Source organism: Sciurus vulgaris (assembly GCF_902686455.1).
Source record: "Sciurus vulgaris genome assembly, chromosome: 10".
Lineage (NCBI taxonomy): Eukaryota > Metazoa > Chordata > Mammalia > Rodentia > Sciuridae > Sciurus > Sciurus vulgaris.
In genome coordinates this window covers 106,026,879-106,039,465 of record NC_136470.1, presented here as the reverse complement: position 1 = coordinate 106,039,465, position 12,587 = coordinate 106,026,879, and the positions used below count along the sequence as shown (strand labels likewise).

At 48.4% G+C, this 12,587-nt stretch overlaps 1 protein-coding gene across 2 annotated transcripts; it reads left to right on the top strand.

The window, feature by feature from the left end:
- Positions 1 to 3,025: 3,025 nt before the first annotated feature.
- Positions 3,026 to 10,678, top strand: LOC306670779 (palmitoyltransferase ZDHHC19-like). 2 transcript variants are annotated; one of them, XM_079155721.1, is made up of 6 exons: positions 3,026 to 3,160; positions 3,924 to 4,096; positions 4,522 to 4,627; positions 9,342 to 9,412; positions 9,763 to 9,943; positions 10,486 to 10,678. In XM_079155721.1, the coding sequence occupies exons 1-5, from the start codon at positions 3,062 to 3,064 to the stop codon at positions 9,941 to 9,943; spliced, it is 630 nt and encodes a 209-aa protein (XP_079011847.1). In that variant the 5' UTR covers positions 3,026 to 3,061; the 3' UTR covers positions 10,486 to 10,678. The 2 variants fall into 2 exon arrangements, with proteins under 2 accessions (XP_079011847.1, XP_079011848.1); XM_079155722.1 differs by lacking the exon at positions 9,763 to 9,943.
- The last annotated feature ends 1,909 nt before the right edge of the window (positions 10,679 to 12,587 follow it).

The window sequence follows — 12,587 nt, the reverse complement described above, 5'->3', positions numbered from 1 at the left end:
AAGGTGGGAAGGGAGCATTTCTGGTACCTCTATTTTCCACAACTGCCCAGAAAGGCAGGAAGGGAGCCACCAAGTGGCCAAGGTATTCAGTAACAACTCCTTACTGGGAGAAACAATTCCCTGGGGGCAGGGAGCCCTCGAAAAAGGTTGGAGGAGGGGGAGTGCTCTGGAAGTATTAGCATTTTATTTTCTTTGGAATCAGCTCCAATCTTCCTGACCCGATTATTTAATATCTACACTGACTGTCCTTTTGCCCTGATCTCAATGCCACCAGTCTTGATCTATTTTTAATCAATTTAATTTCATTGATCAGGCATGGTGGCTCATACCTGTGATCCCAGCAGTTTGGGAGGCTGAGGCAAGAGGATCTCAAGTTCAAAGCCAGCTTCAACAACTTAGAGAGACCCTGTCTCAAAATAAAAAGGTCAGGGATATACCTCCATGGCTCTGGGTTCAATCCCCAGTCCAAAATGGTGCTGGGCACCACGTATGGTCTTTGGACCTCTGTGCAATTGTTCGCATTTCTTAATGGACTACTCAGTCAGTTGGTGGTAGCAGATCTATAGTGAAATTGATGTCACCTGGATCACAGGTCTCTGTTATACTGTGAAACAAGCCACAAGTATTTGGCCATTGTTAGTTCCAATTGGGATGGGAAAATGTTTTCAGCCCCTCACCAAGACTAATGATAGGAAGAATCCACCAATCCCAGAGGCTCCCAGGGGCTCATGGGTCAATACGATGACACATGTCAGTGTAAGAGAAACCCAGTTACCTTCTCATAATATGCAGCTCAGGGGGAAGCAGTTGAGGGATAGGACAGGGACTCAACAATGTCACAAGTTGTGTCTGGGTATCATGACTTGTGGTCTCAAGGGTTCCAGGTGGCACACCAGCCATCAGGTCTACCTTCCAGACAGGAAGAAGGGGCACAGAGCTCTGCCAACTGCATCATCTTCCCTTTCATTGAAAAGGCAAAATCTTTCCCAGAAATCTTCAACTGACATTTGCACATGTCTCTTTAAGCAAAATTGTGTCATACAGCCCACCCTGGAAATGAGGGAAATGGGCAAGTTATTTAGTGGGGTAGATTGCTAACTCCTTACAGAAACTGAAAATCTGTTAAAAAACAAACAAACAAACAAACAAAAAACACAAAAAACAAAGAAGTGGAGATAGGATAAGAAATGAGCACTGTTTGCTTCAATTAGCAACAGGACTGAAAGGATGATGAGAATCAGCCAAATTCTACCCATGCCACCTCCCCAGAGACTATGTACTAGCTTGCTTCCTCTGCTTTTGTTCTAAACAAATAGCCAGGATTGGGTGCTTTGTAAAAAGATGTTATTTTGCTCAGAGTCCAAGATTTGGCAGCCCCTGTGACTGAGCTGTGGTGAGGGTCATCCCAACATGGTGAATGGCATCATGGTGGGAGGACATGTGAGGGGAAGAGACTGCCTGACTAGAAACCTGGGGAGGGACCAGTTGAGTTGCTCTTCTCAAAACAACCCACTCTCACAGGAACCACTGGGGGCCATGAGAAGCACATTACTCCCTTCCGAGGGCACCATTCCCAGGGAAGGAAACACCTCACACTAGGCCACACCTCCTACAGCTTCCACCACCTCAACACTGCCACACTGAGAACCAAGCAACCAGCCTGTGAAACTATGAAGGACAAACCACATCCACATCATCACATGCTCCAGCACAGCCAACATGGACAGAGCAGGATGTCCAGTGTGCAACAGGTGTGTATGTGGGGCTGGGAGAAAGGTGCTCTCAGAAGTCACTGGAAGCAGCCAGAGCACCAATGCCACAACCTCTGTGATGTCACACTTGATACTTCTTTCCTTCCCTACCGTTGTCATGACACTCTGGGTGGGAACCTAACACAGGTTACACTTGGTTCTCATTTCCCAAGAGAATCGGCATACTCATGCCACACTCTCCGGAAATGGTGCCTGGTGGTCAACCTCGAGTTGACTGTTCTTGGTTTCGACCAAGTCTATTTGCCTCATGTATCATCATGCTGCTCGTTATCACGAGCAGCGCTTTCTTCGCCTACCCGTGAGTCTCCCAGGGAAGCTCTGAGGTTTAGGCAATGATAGGGAAGAGGCAGGGAAGTGGGGACAGAGGGTCAGGAGGGAAAGAAGAATATATAGTTAGTAGCTCAGAGGTCTAGAGTGCCTGGGGCATCTAGGGAACTGTGGGTGGCTGGGAATGCTGGTGACATTAGCTGGAGTCTCCATGGTCTGTCTCTAGCCTGGATATTTACACCTGTCCTTAAGGTCTGTGAGTCCGATCTCAGGTGAGCCAGGCCTCGTGGGGAGCTCTGGGTTGGCCCAGACTAGAAGTGAGTCTGATTCTGGTTTCAGATGCCGATGGCTGGTGGGTAGTGGGGAGTGGGCCTTTGCCCTGGTCACCGGCCCCCTGTTCTTTCTGAGCCTTTGGAGCCTGGTTCAATTAAACGTATCGGACCCGGGCATCATACATCGAGGTAAGTCCTCAGAAACCTGGGAGAAGGAGTGGTACCCCAAGGGCTGGTCCCTACAAGGATGATTTCTAAAGTGTGAAGCCCACCTATGGGCTCAGGATCCCTGCCTCCAAGTCATCATGACTTAGGCCCTGGCACTTCATTTCCCAAGCCACTGAGGTGTGAAGAAACAGAATCCTGGAAGTTTCCCAATTACTTTAGAAGGGAGGACTGGGCAGGCTGGCAAGAGAGGCCAGCAGGCTCTTCCAAAGCACAGTTCACTCTTGCTCCTTCCCATTTCACACACGACATCCAGCACTGATCTCTCTTCCCAATGGTGGAGCTCTGTAGAGAGCTCTTCTGGCTGGAAAGCCCTTCTCTTGGACTGCCAGCCCATCTGAGTGGTCAGTGTCCTCAACAAGGACCGGGATTCCTCTGGAAACTTCCTCCCCACCCTTCTTCTTGCCCAGTGATGCTATGGGGCTGCTCCAAGCAGCAGTGAGGGAAGGGCCTCCTGAACTGGCCCAACCTCTTCCCATGCCAGGCTCCTTGGAGCAGGACCCGGAAGCAGGACACACTGCCTGGATGCACAGCCACGCATACCAGATGCCCTGGTGTAACCAGTGCAAGTTCCATCGCCCACCTCGCACCCTCCACTGTGAGACCTGTAACATCTGCGTGGAGGTGAGTACTCCTCCTCCCTGTCCACTCACCAATCCATCCTGGGGCACCTGACCAGGACTGGGAACCTCACAGCATTAAGTGGGCCAGGGGTGGGTATGAGACTGTCTTCTCAGAGTGCTAAGGGTGTCTCTCTGCCACACTTGGTCACTCATATCTGTTATCACCTCTGTGTCTTCTTCTGTCCTGAGAGGCAGGCCTTCTTTGCACAGGTGCTGACAAGCTAAGGGCATCAAATATGTGCTGAGCCTGGTGGATTCAGGGGGAGGAAAGGCAGCCCCTGTCCCATCCCCTGCTTCCTGATATTCCATACCCAGACCTTAGGCCAGGTGTTTCCCTTTTCTGGGGATCTTTGCCTGTTTTCCTCTGGTTGTCCAAGTTGGAGGGGTTCCTGGGTTCTGAGTGCTCTTCTCTCATGTGCACACCCTGAGTGGCCTTCCAAGTACAGAAGGCTGGCTGGGTAAGGGAGTTCTTTACATCCTTGTCCAGTATCTGAGAAAAGAGAGGCCCAGAGTTATTCTATATCCTGCTCCAAGTGACACCAGGCAGTCTTGTCTCTAAAGACCTCACTCTATGACAGCTGAGCTCTTGAACCATGGAGTCCTAACAAACATCTGCAGCAATGGAAATGCCAAGTTATGCCTGGAGTTGGGAGCTTGTGTGTGGGACCAAGTGCAGGTGGCCCAGAATTTGGGGGGACCTGAGTATTTGGGGGCAATGCCGGCCAGGCCAGATAGACCGTGGACATCTGCCTCCTCTCTCCTAGGAGTTTGACCATCACTCGAGGTGGGTCAACAACTGCATTGGGCATCGGAACTTCCGGCTGTTCCTGCTCCTCCTGGTGTCCCTGTGCCTATACCTGGGTGCCCTGGTGGTGACCTGCGTCATCTTCGTGGTGCGCACCACTGACATGGCCCTGTCCTTGGACAAAATCATAGCGTATCCACAGAGTCCCAAGGGCCCACACTGGGAACTCCACATGCTGTGGAGAGGGAGGGACGGACAGCCAAGAGGCGGGTCGCGGAGAGCAGGGCTGATGTGGGCGGGAAAGAAGGAAAAGCCCCTTGGGAGGACCTGTCAAGGCCATGTTGAAGGTGGGTGTGGTCAGGGAGCCAGGCGGGGTGGGATGACGATGGAGTTAAGACTCTGGCAGGACTTGGCAGAGGGGTAATGCAGGGAGAAACGGGATAGGCAGGAGGACAGGCCGGTGGAGTGAGGATTCGGCTGGGGGGATGGACAATTAGTTCAGGAAGGAAGAGTCGGTGGGTGGGGCCCTGTGGGGGCGGGGCCAAGGGGCGGGGCCGGGCCAAGGGGCGGGGCCAGTGAGGTTTGTCCCAGGGCTTGGCTTCTTAACCTGTGCTCAGCATCATCGTGGCTGTATTGGCCACTGGCGCCCTGCTGCCTGTCATCTTCGAGCTACTGGTCCAGGCTGTAGCCGTGAGCACCGCCAGGCGCCTCTACGAGGTCCAGGTAAGCAGGGCTGAGTTCCTGTGCCGTGATACCCCGCTGGGCTGAGAAGCACATGATTGGAAAAAGGCAAGGAACCTGAAGGTGTTCTGTTGAGGGAATGATGAGGATAAGGCTCCAATTGAAGCACAAGGTGGCACTGGCAATGAAGTTGACCCTATGGGGATCAAGTTAAAAAGGCCCAGAAAGTTGAAATGTGGGATTATTTTGGATGAAGTAAAAATCTGGGAACTGGTGTAGGCTTTTTGTAAAAAGTCTTTCATTGCGGAATAATGTACACACAGTAAAATTCACCCTTTTTGTTCTATGCTCAGGGATTTTAACACATAGATCCCATCCTGCACTGTCCACCATGATTAAGGTTAGACCAGTTTCATTGCCCAGAATCTCCTCTTATCATCTTCCGTTGCCAAATTCTCTCCCAAGTCCTTCTGGTTTTCCTTTTCCGGAATCACCATGTAAATGGAGTCTTTTCCTTCTCAGTCTGGATATTGTACGGGTGGCCTACAGATAATGTACACATTACCAGTGTAAGGATTCTAACTTTGCATCTAGTTTTTCCATACTTTCTTTGTTTTATTTTGTTTGGTTTGGTCTGTTTTGAAGCCAGCAGTGCTTAACCAATGAGCTACATCCCCAGCCCCTTGGTTCTGTTTTGTTGTTTTTCTTTTGGAATCAGGGTCTCGCTAAGGTGCTTAGGGCCTGGCTAAGTTGCTGAAGCTGGCTTTGAACTTGCAATCCTCCAGCCTCAACCTCCCAAGCTTCTCGAATTCAAGTGTGGGCCATTGTGCCCAGCTAGTTTCTCACACTTACAAAGAAGTTGCTAAAACCATTGGTGTACAGGCATCTTAGTGTACATTTCCATTTCTCTTGGGAAAATTCTTAGGAGTGCCATTTCCTGAGGCATAAGGTAACTGTGTGTGGAACTTTATAGGAAATCGCCAAATCTTTCTTCCAAAACCACTGTACAATTCCTAATTTGTACCAGCAATGTTTGAGAATTTGCTACACAACCTCACCAACACTTGATGCTGTCATTTGTTGTCATTTTGTTTTGTGTTTTTATTGTGGCCTAATAAATGAGCAGTGGTATCTCATTCATGCCCCAGTTTGTTCTGTCCTAATGATTGATAATGTTGAGCATATTTTCATATCATATTGGCCATCAGTATATCTTGGTAAAGTGTTTGCTCCAATCTTTTGCCAATCAAAACCGAGAAACAAAATGATGGTTTCCTTACTGAGTTTCAAGAGTTCTCTATGCTGGATTCAGATCTGTGGTTTGCAGATCTTTTCTTGTGGTCTGTGCCTTGTCATTTTCTTTTCTTCATAGCATCTTCCAAAGAGCAGTGGTTCTTAGTTTTCCAGGACCAGGGATGGAATCAGGGGTGCTCTACAGCTGAGATTCTCCCTTAGTATTTTTTGTTGTTCATTCCACATGGAAAATCTTGTAATCTGTGAAGCACAGTTTCATTACTTTCTTTCCAATTTGTGTGTCTTTATTTCTTTTTCATTTTAGCGTGGACTAGGAATAGTAATGATAGGAGTGGGCATCGTTCCTCTAGTATCATAATTACTTGACTAAAGTTTCCGACAGGAAGGCTGGTGGGCAGCATCAGTGGGGCAGGTGGGAGCTAAAGACCCCAAGACAGCTGAAAAGACAGAGGAGCCTCTTGGCTAGTCACCTCCCAGCCTTTTGGTCACCACCCCATTACAGCCATATTTGGCTCCCCTCCCATCTGTGGCTGGTCTGCTGAGCCCTTACTCATCACCCTGTGGTCTGCCTGTCTTCTTCTCTCTCCAGCTTCAGCCCATCATTTAGTTTTCCCAGCAGCCTTTTCCCTTCCTCCCTCCTGTGATTCTTCCAGCCCCAGTTCAGGCCATTGGCCTCCTCTACTTAAATGAGGCCCTCCAAGTGCAGGATCCCATTCTCAAGGGAAATGTGGTCTGCACTCCAGATTCACCAGACAGGGCTCCTCCCCACGCTGGCAGCACCCGTGCAGGCATCATTATATGCAGCCACTTTCATGCAGCTCCTCCTGGAGTCAATTGCTTGGTGGTTGGTAGCAAGGACTCTGGAGCCAGATTGCAGAATTCCATGTCTCACCTCCACAACATACCATCAGGGAGATCGTGGGCATGTTAACTAGCTACTTGGTCACTCAGTTTCCATATATGTAACCAGGGAAGCATGGGTTAATATGCAGAAGACACATAGAACAGTGGCTGGAACCAGAAAGTGCCCTATGAGTTGCTGTTACAATGACTCCCATTTCTTCCTGTGGTCATTTACATATGTTTGTGCCTCACCTTAAAAGCCAAGCAAGCTCCACCATTGATGTCCCACACCTCCAATGCACCTGGAGTATCCTCTGTGCCTTATTCCCTGAAAGACTTGACCTCTCTCACTAACTTCACCCTTCACTTCCTGGCCCATGTGAGACCAGCCCTGCCCTTGCTGTCAGGAAGATGCTCCCATCAATGGCCAAAGCAGCAGCCATTCTTCAGGCTGCTCTTTCTGGGCTGGGAAAAGCCTCTGAAATCAGAAGCAGATAAGTGAGCCCTCCTGTGTGTCTTATTACTTAACTCTCTGGGCTTGTCCTCTGCATGTAGCTGGATGCTGTGGGCAGGGTTGCCTACGCTTTGTCCATGATACTCTCCCTGAGCTACCCTGGCCACTCCCCATGGTGCTCAGGGCCTCATGTTGTTGCTGCACTCTCCAACCTAAAACAGACTGGCCATGCTCTTTGCAGTGTGTTTTCAACCCCCAGTGCAGTGACTGGACTTTATTTGTTGGCTACTGTGTTTTGAACCCGGGGCACTTTAGCACTGATCTTCCCCCCTAGTCCCTTCTGTTTCCACTTTGAAACAGGGCATCACTGAGTTGCTAAGGTTGGTCCCAAACTTGTAATTCACCTACCTCCTTAGCCACAGTGCTGGGATTACAAGTGTGTGCCACCCTGCCTGGCTTTCCTGAGGCATCTTTGATGCCCTGAAATGCATCTGGCTGTGTGTGAATCTGAGAGGCAGAGCATGGGCTTAGCATGTGCAAGACCCTGGTGCTTCAATCCCCAGCACACAAAGAATAGGAATCTGAACAATGTGTGAACCAACAAACAAAAGCATCAACCTTTGGGGAAAGAAGAGAGAAAGGAACAGAGATAGTCCTGATTCCCTGATTTTCCCAGGATAGGGAAAGAAGTAGAGGCAGCAGAAAGTTGGGCAGAAGATGGGGCAAGAAGAAGATGCCCTTGATTTTGGTCCTGTGGAGTGGGAGGGTGTTTGAGATGAAGAATTGGAGCAGGATCCCCAGGAGGGGAGCCAGTGATTGTAACTGGTCTGAGTGCTTGGATTGTATTCCTGTCTGATAGGGTTCCATGTGGGGAGAGGAAGGGATTCAAGTTTACTGCACAGTTCACAAAAATGTAGTAATTATCATTCCTTTAAGGATTTTCTTATACCTTATATACAACCAGTATTTTCTATACTTTATGCACATCTAATCAAATGTTATTTCTCAAAATTTAAAAATTTTGTAAATGTTTTTAGTCTCTGTAATTAATTATTCTCTTTTTTCTGGTCCTGGGGTTTGAACCCAGGGTTCCTTTATTTTGGAAGCTACATCTCCAATCCTTGTTACATTTTGTTTTGAGGGAGGGTCTCACTAGGTTCCTGAGGGCCTTTCTAAATTTGTGAGGCTGGCCTTGAGCTTCTGATCCTCCTGCCTCAGACTCCCCAGTCACTGGGCTTACAGGTGTGATCCACTGCAGCATACTTGGTTATTAAGTGCTGTGAACCCCTTAAAGCTGGCAGAACCTCATAGAGAACAATGATTCATGTTGCTTTTGGACATGGTGGAATATTCCAGAGCTGTCCTGTTGATGTGGGATCCTTGTTTCTTCTAGTGCAGAATAGGGTTGAAAATGAGCATCTTCATGTGTGCGCCATGGGAGAGTTGGGGGTGGGGAGTGGTGCTATTGGATCCCTTCCCATGTTGATCAATTATTTATAATTTAAATCCTTGAAGTTGGGGGTGAGACTCATCCCAGTCTGGGAGGAGGATAGAGCCAGGCAGATGGACGCAGTGGGAGGGAGAGGAAGAAGGGAGAGGAGAAGCCAGTCAGTGAGGACCTGACCTTTCTGCTTGACCTTTACTCCTTTGTGTACTGAAGGCCTTCAGCCCAGACTCTCCTGGGCCATGTGATTTTTGTACAGCTAAATACACCTGGGCATCCCTGCTGCCGCTGCACTCCCAGATTGTGAAATTCACTGAAGGCACATGTTTAGGAACAGTGAGGGGTGGGAGAGGAAGTGGGAGCAGGGGTGACACTGACTGTGGAGCAGTTGAGCAGCAAGGGAATATCTTATGAGGGATCTGGAAAGACGTGGTGGGAGGATGAGTGGGCCCCATGGAGACAGAGCAAGGATGCTGCCAGGGGAGGAGCAGGTGAGGAGGGAGTCCTGAGAAGGCAGGAGAGGTGGTGCAGGGTCAGCACTGTCAGGGAGAGCTGCACACAAGTGGGAGGAGGGAGGGCTCTTCCCAGGGCCCTGGGAGGCAGGATCCCTGGGTCACTCTGGGCTTCCCTGCCTTGGATTCTCGCTCCAGGCCTGAGTTGAGCCCTGGCTCAGCTGACCAACTTAGGGAGGGTCACTGGGAGATGGCTGTGCCGAGTCCTGCCATTTCTGAGCTCCTCTTCCCATCCCCGTCTCCCTTCAGGACAACAACCCATTCGACCAGGGTTGTATCAGGAACTGGCATGTCACCCTCTGCGCACCACTGGGGCCCAAGTGAGTTGGTAAACCAGAGGCTCAAGTGGTTGGATCCTGGGGCTGGTTGGGTGGGTTGGGGCTGGGTCTTCTTTCATGGTGCCTTACCTCAGCTCCCTGGCCCCTAATTCTCACTGTTCTCTTCCTTGGGGGTTTTCTCCAGGGCACTCTGGAAGTCTCTGGGAATTCCCATCTTCCTTGCCTCTCTAGGTTCTAGTCCCAAGAAATGGGGTAGAGTGGAACCCCAGCCTGGATGGGAACCCTGGATGAGAGCCCTGGGCTCTGTGCTGTCCAAACTGAGGGGTGAGTGTGGTCAGGGAGAGTAGGACACGTGGGTGGTGACCCCTTGCTTTTGTCCTGTCATTGCCCAGGTACATGTCAGAAGTTGTGTTGCTCCAGCAAGACTCGGGATCCAAGTGGGAGCCGATGGTGGCCCTGCAGTCACCAACATTCTCCCCAGAACACCATCGCCCAGACCTCCCTGGGCCCAACTCTCAACCTGTGTCTTTTGACACATCTTATGAAGGAGCACCAGGGAGTGCAGTCATCTAGGTGAGGAGCAGTGGGTGTGCAGTGGACAGGGGTGTCTGTGGGCTGCACGTGTGTTGTTGGAGCCCCTGAGGTGGGGCTGGCCCTGCAGCTGAAGTACCTGGAGCTGAGGAGTGGGAGTATGGATGTGAGGGTGCAGGTCCAGTCACAGGGCTTCAGAGCACACCCAGGTGTCCCTGAATAGACAGAGAGAAAAGACTGCTTGGCTAACTAGCTGGTTGGCCCTGGACCAGGTCCTTACCTTTCTGTGCCTCAGTTTCCTCAGCTATTATTAAGGACTGACATTAGATCTGGAGTTTATAATATTTTAATGGAGACTGTTTTTTATTGGAAATTTTTACTTGAAGTCCCATGTGAACCTTACGGAGAGGGGTATTAGTAGTTAAGTGGGATGGTAACCCACAGTGCCTCCAAGTGCTCTTTTATTGACTTGTGGTGTCAGCCCTCTTTCTGTCCTGCCTCAGGGCTCAGGGACTTGACCGTGAGCTGTGGGGTGGAGTTCAGGGAGAGCCCCATGTACTGACTCTTGTTTCTCTTCCCATCAGCCCAGTGCTGCAGTGGAAGGCCCACAGTGAGACTTGGTCTCCAATTCTCCCCGTCCCTGTCATGCCTGGATATGGACATGCTGCCAGGATGTGAGCCCCACATCAGGCCTCTGAGGCCTGAGCCCCGACTCCCCTGTTGGGAGCACCCTGACCCCATGACTCTCCAACCCCCATAAAATTGTTTTTTGCTGATTCTCTGGCTGCTCCGCCTGTCTGTTCTAGATTCAGAGGAACGTGTTTCCTGGGGAGGCTTTCAGGGGCTGGGACAGGTACCTCCTGGAAGGGAAGAGCATTGCTCTCTGGATATCCAGGCTCTTGAATCCACTCTCACTGACATTTTGCCCTTGGGCAAGACATTCAGCATTTCTCTCATCCTTAAAATGTGGCATCTGTAATAATCACAGCAACTGACCTTGTGGCCTTCCTGGCAAGGGCTGAAGATGAGAGGAGAGAAAACCCACAAACCAGGATAGTACATAGCTTAACTCAAACTATTCCACAAAATAGAAAGAAACTTATATATTACTAATTCTAGTTGTGAGTGTGGACATATATATATTACTTATGATTGTGTGTGTGTGTGTGTTTGTGTGTGTGTGTGTTTTGTGTGATAAATAGGAGAGAGGGAAAGAGGAGAGAGGGAGAAAGATTGTGTGTGGTACTGGGGATCAAATCGAATCCAGGGTCTTAGGCATAGTAGGCAAGCACTCTACCACTGAGCTACATCCCCAGCCCTTTTTTATTTTCAGACATGGTCTTACTACATTGACCAAGGTGACCTCCAACTTGTGGTCCTCCTATCTCAGCCTCCCACACAGCCTCCAAAGTTGTTATAGGACTTCACTGCCATAACTGGCTTAGAGTTATCAATATGCAAGTTCTTGTCATCTGCAAATAGATAGTTTTGCTTTTTTCACACTCAAGTGGATACTTTAAATTTTTTTTCTTGCCTAATTTCTGTGGCTGTAACTTTTGAATAATATGATGTTAGATTTTTCATGAATGTCCTTTATAAATTTGAAGTTTTCTTTTTTGTTTTTTTTCATGTGTGTGTGTGTGTTTGTGTTTGTGTGTGTGTCTTTTTTAAACATGGAAAGGTATTGGATTTCATCAAATGCTTTTTCTGCATCAAATGATTGTGCCCTTCATTATTAACGTGCCAAATGAAAAGAGCAATACGTTAACACATTTCTTTTTTAAAAAAAAAACCTTGTATGACTAATTTCAGATGCCCAACAGTGTCATTATATTTCTCATATAGAAATATCTTTGTTCAAGATATTACAGTGAAGATATGATAATATGCTATCTGTATATTTTTAGGTATTATCACAAGTTTTCAGTATCTATGAGAAATATGTAGCATTTGCTATACCTTTCCTCTTACCTTCATCATTCATTTGAAAGGGAAGAGGTTATATAATTGAGTATAAATTCTTAATATTAACATATTATTGAGAAAATTTTTTTTTACTTAGTACTATCATTTGTCCAATAATATTGATGACTAAGTATTATTATAAATACTTGCTACATGTCAAATCATTCCCAAACTTGGTAGCTTCAAACAAGGATTTTGTATTGCTCTGCTTCTGTGAGCTCCCAGGGCTGGCTTTTGTGGCTTCAGCTAGGCTCACTTTCACATATGCTGCAATATTTAACAGGAGACAGTGGGCTCAAGCAGGCTTTCAGTAGCTGAAGAGCTAATAATTCACAGAGAAATTCTGTGAAGTAGGTATCACCACATTAATGGCTTGAAATTGACCATAATTGCTATCTTTTTATAGAAAGCACCAAGTGCTACACACCCAGAATTTCTCCTTCCCAGAGTTAGGGTGTTCAACATTTACCAGCACCCTACCTCTTTGTGGCTTGGCTGAACAGGAAGTTTCAAGATGTTTTCACTCAGTGTCTGTCCCTTGGTGCTGGCCATGGATTGAGGTAATGGCTTTTGTTCACAGGATTCTTCTACTCCAGAAGACTTCCTCGCCTAGTGGCACTAATGCAATACCCGAAGAGGATGGAAGCAGAAGTTGCCCTCTGTCTTAAGAAGTGACATCATGTCACTGCCACCACATTCCATTGATTACATGTGTAGTCAT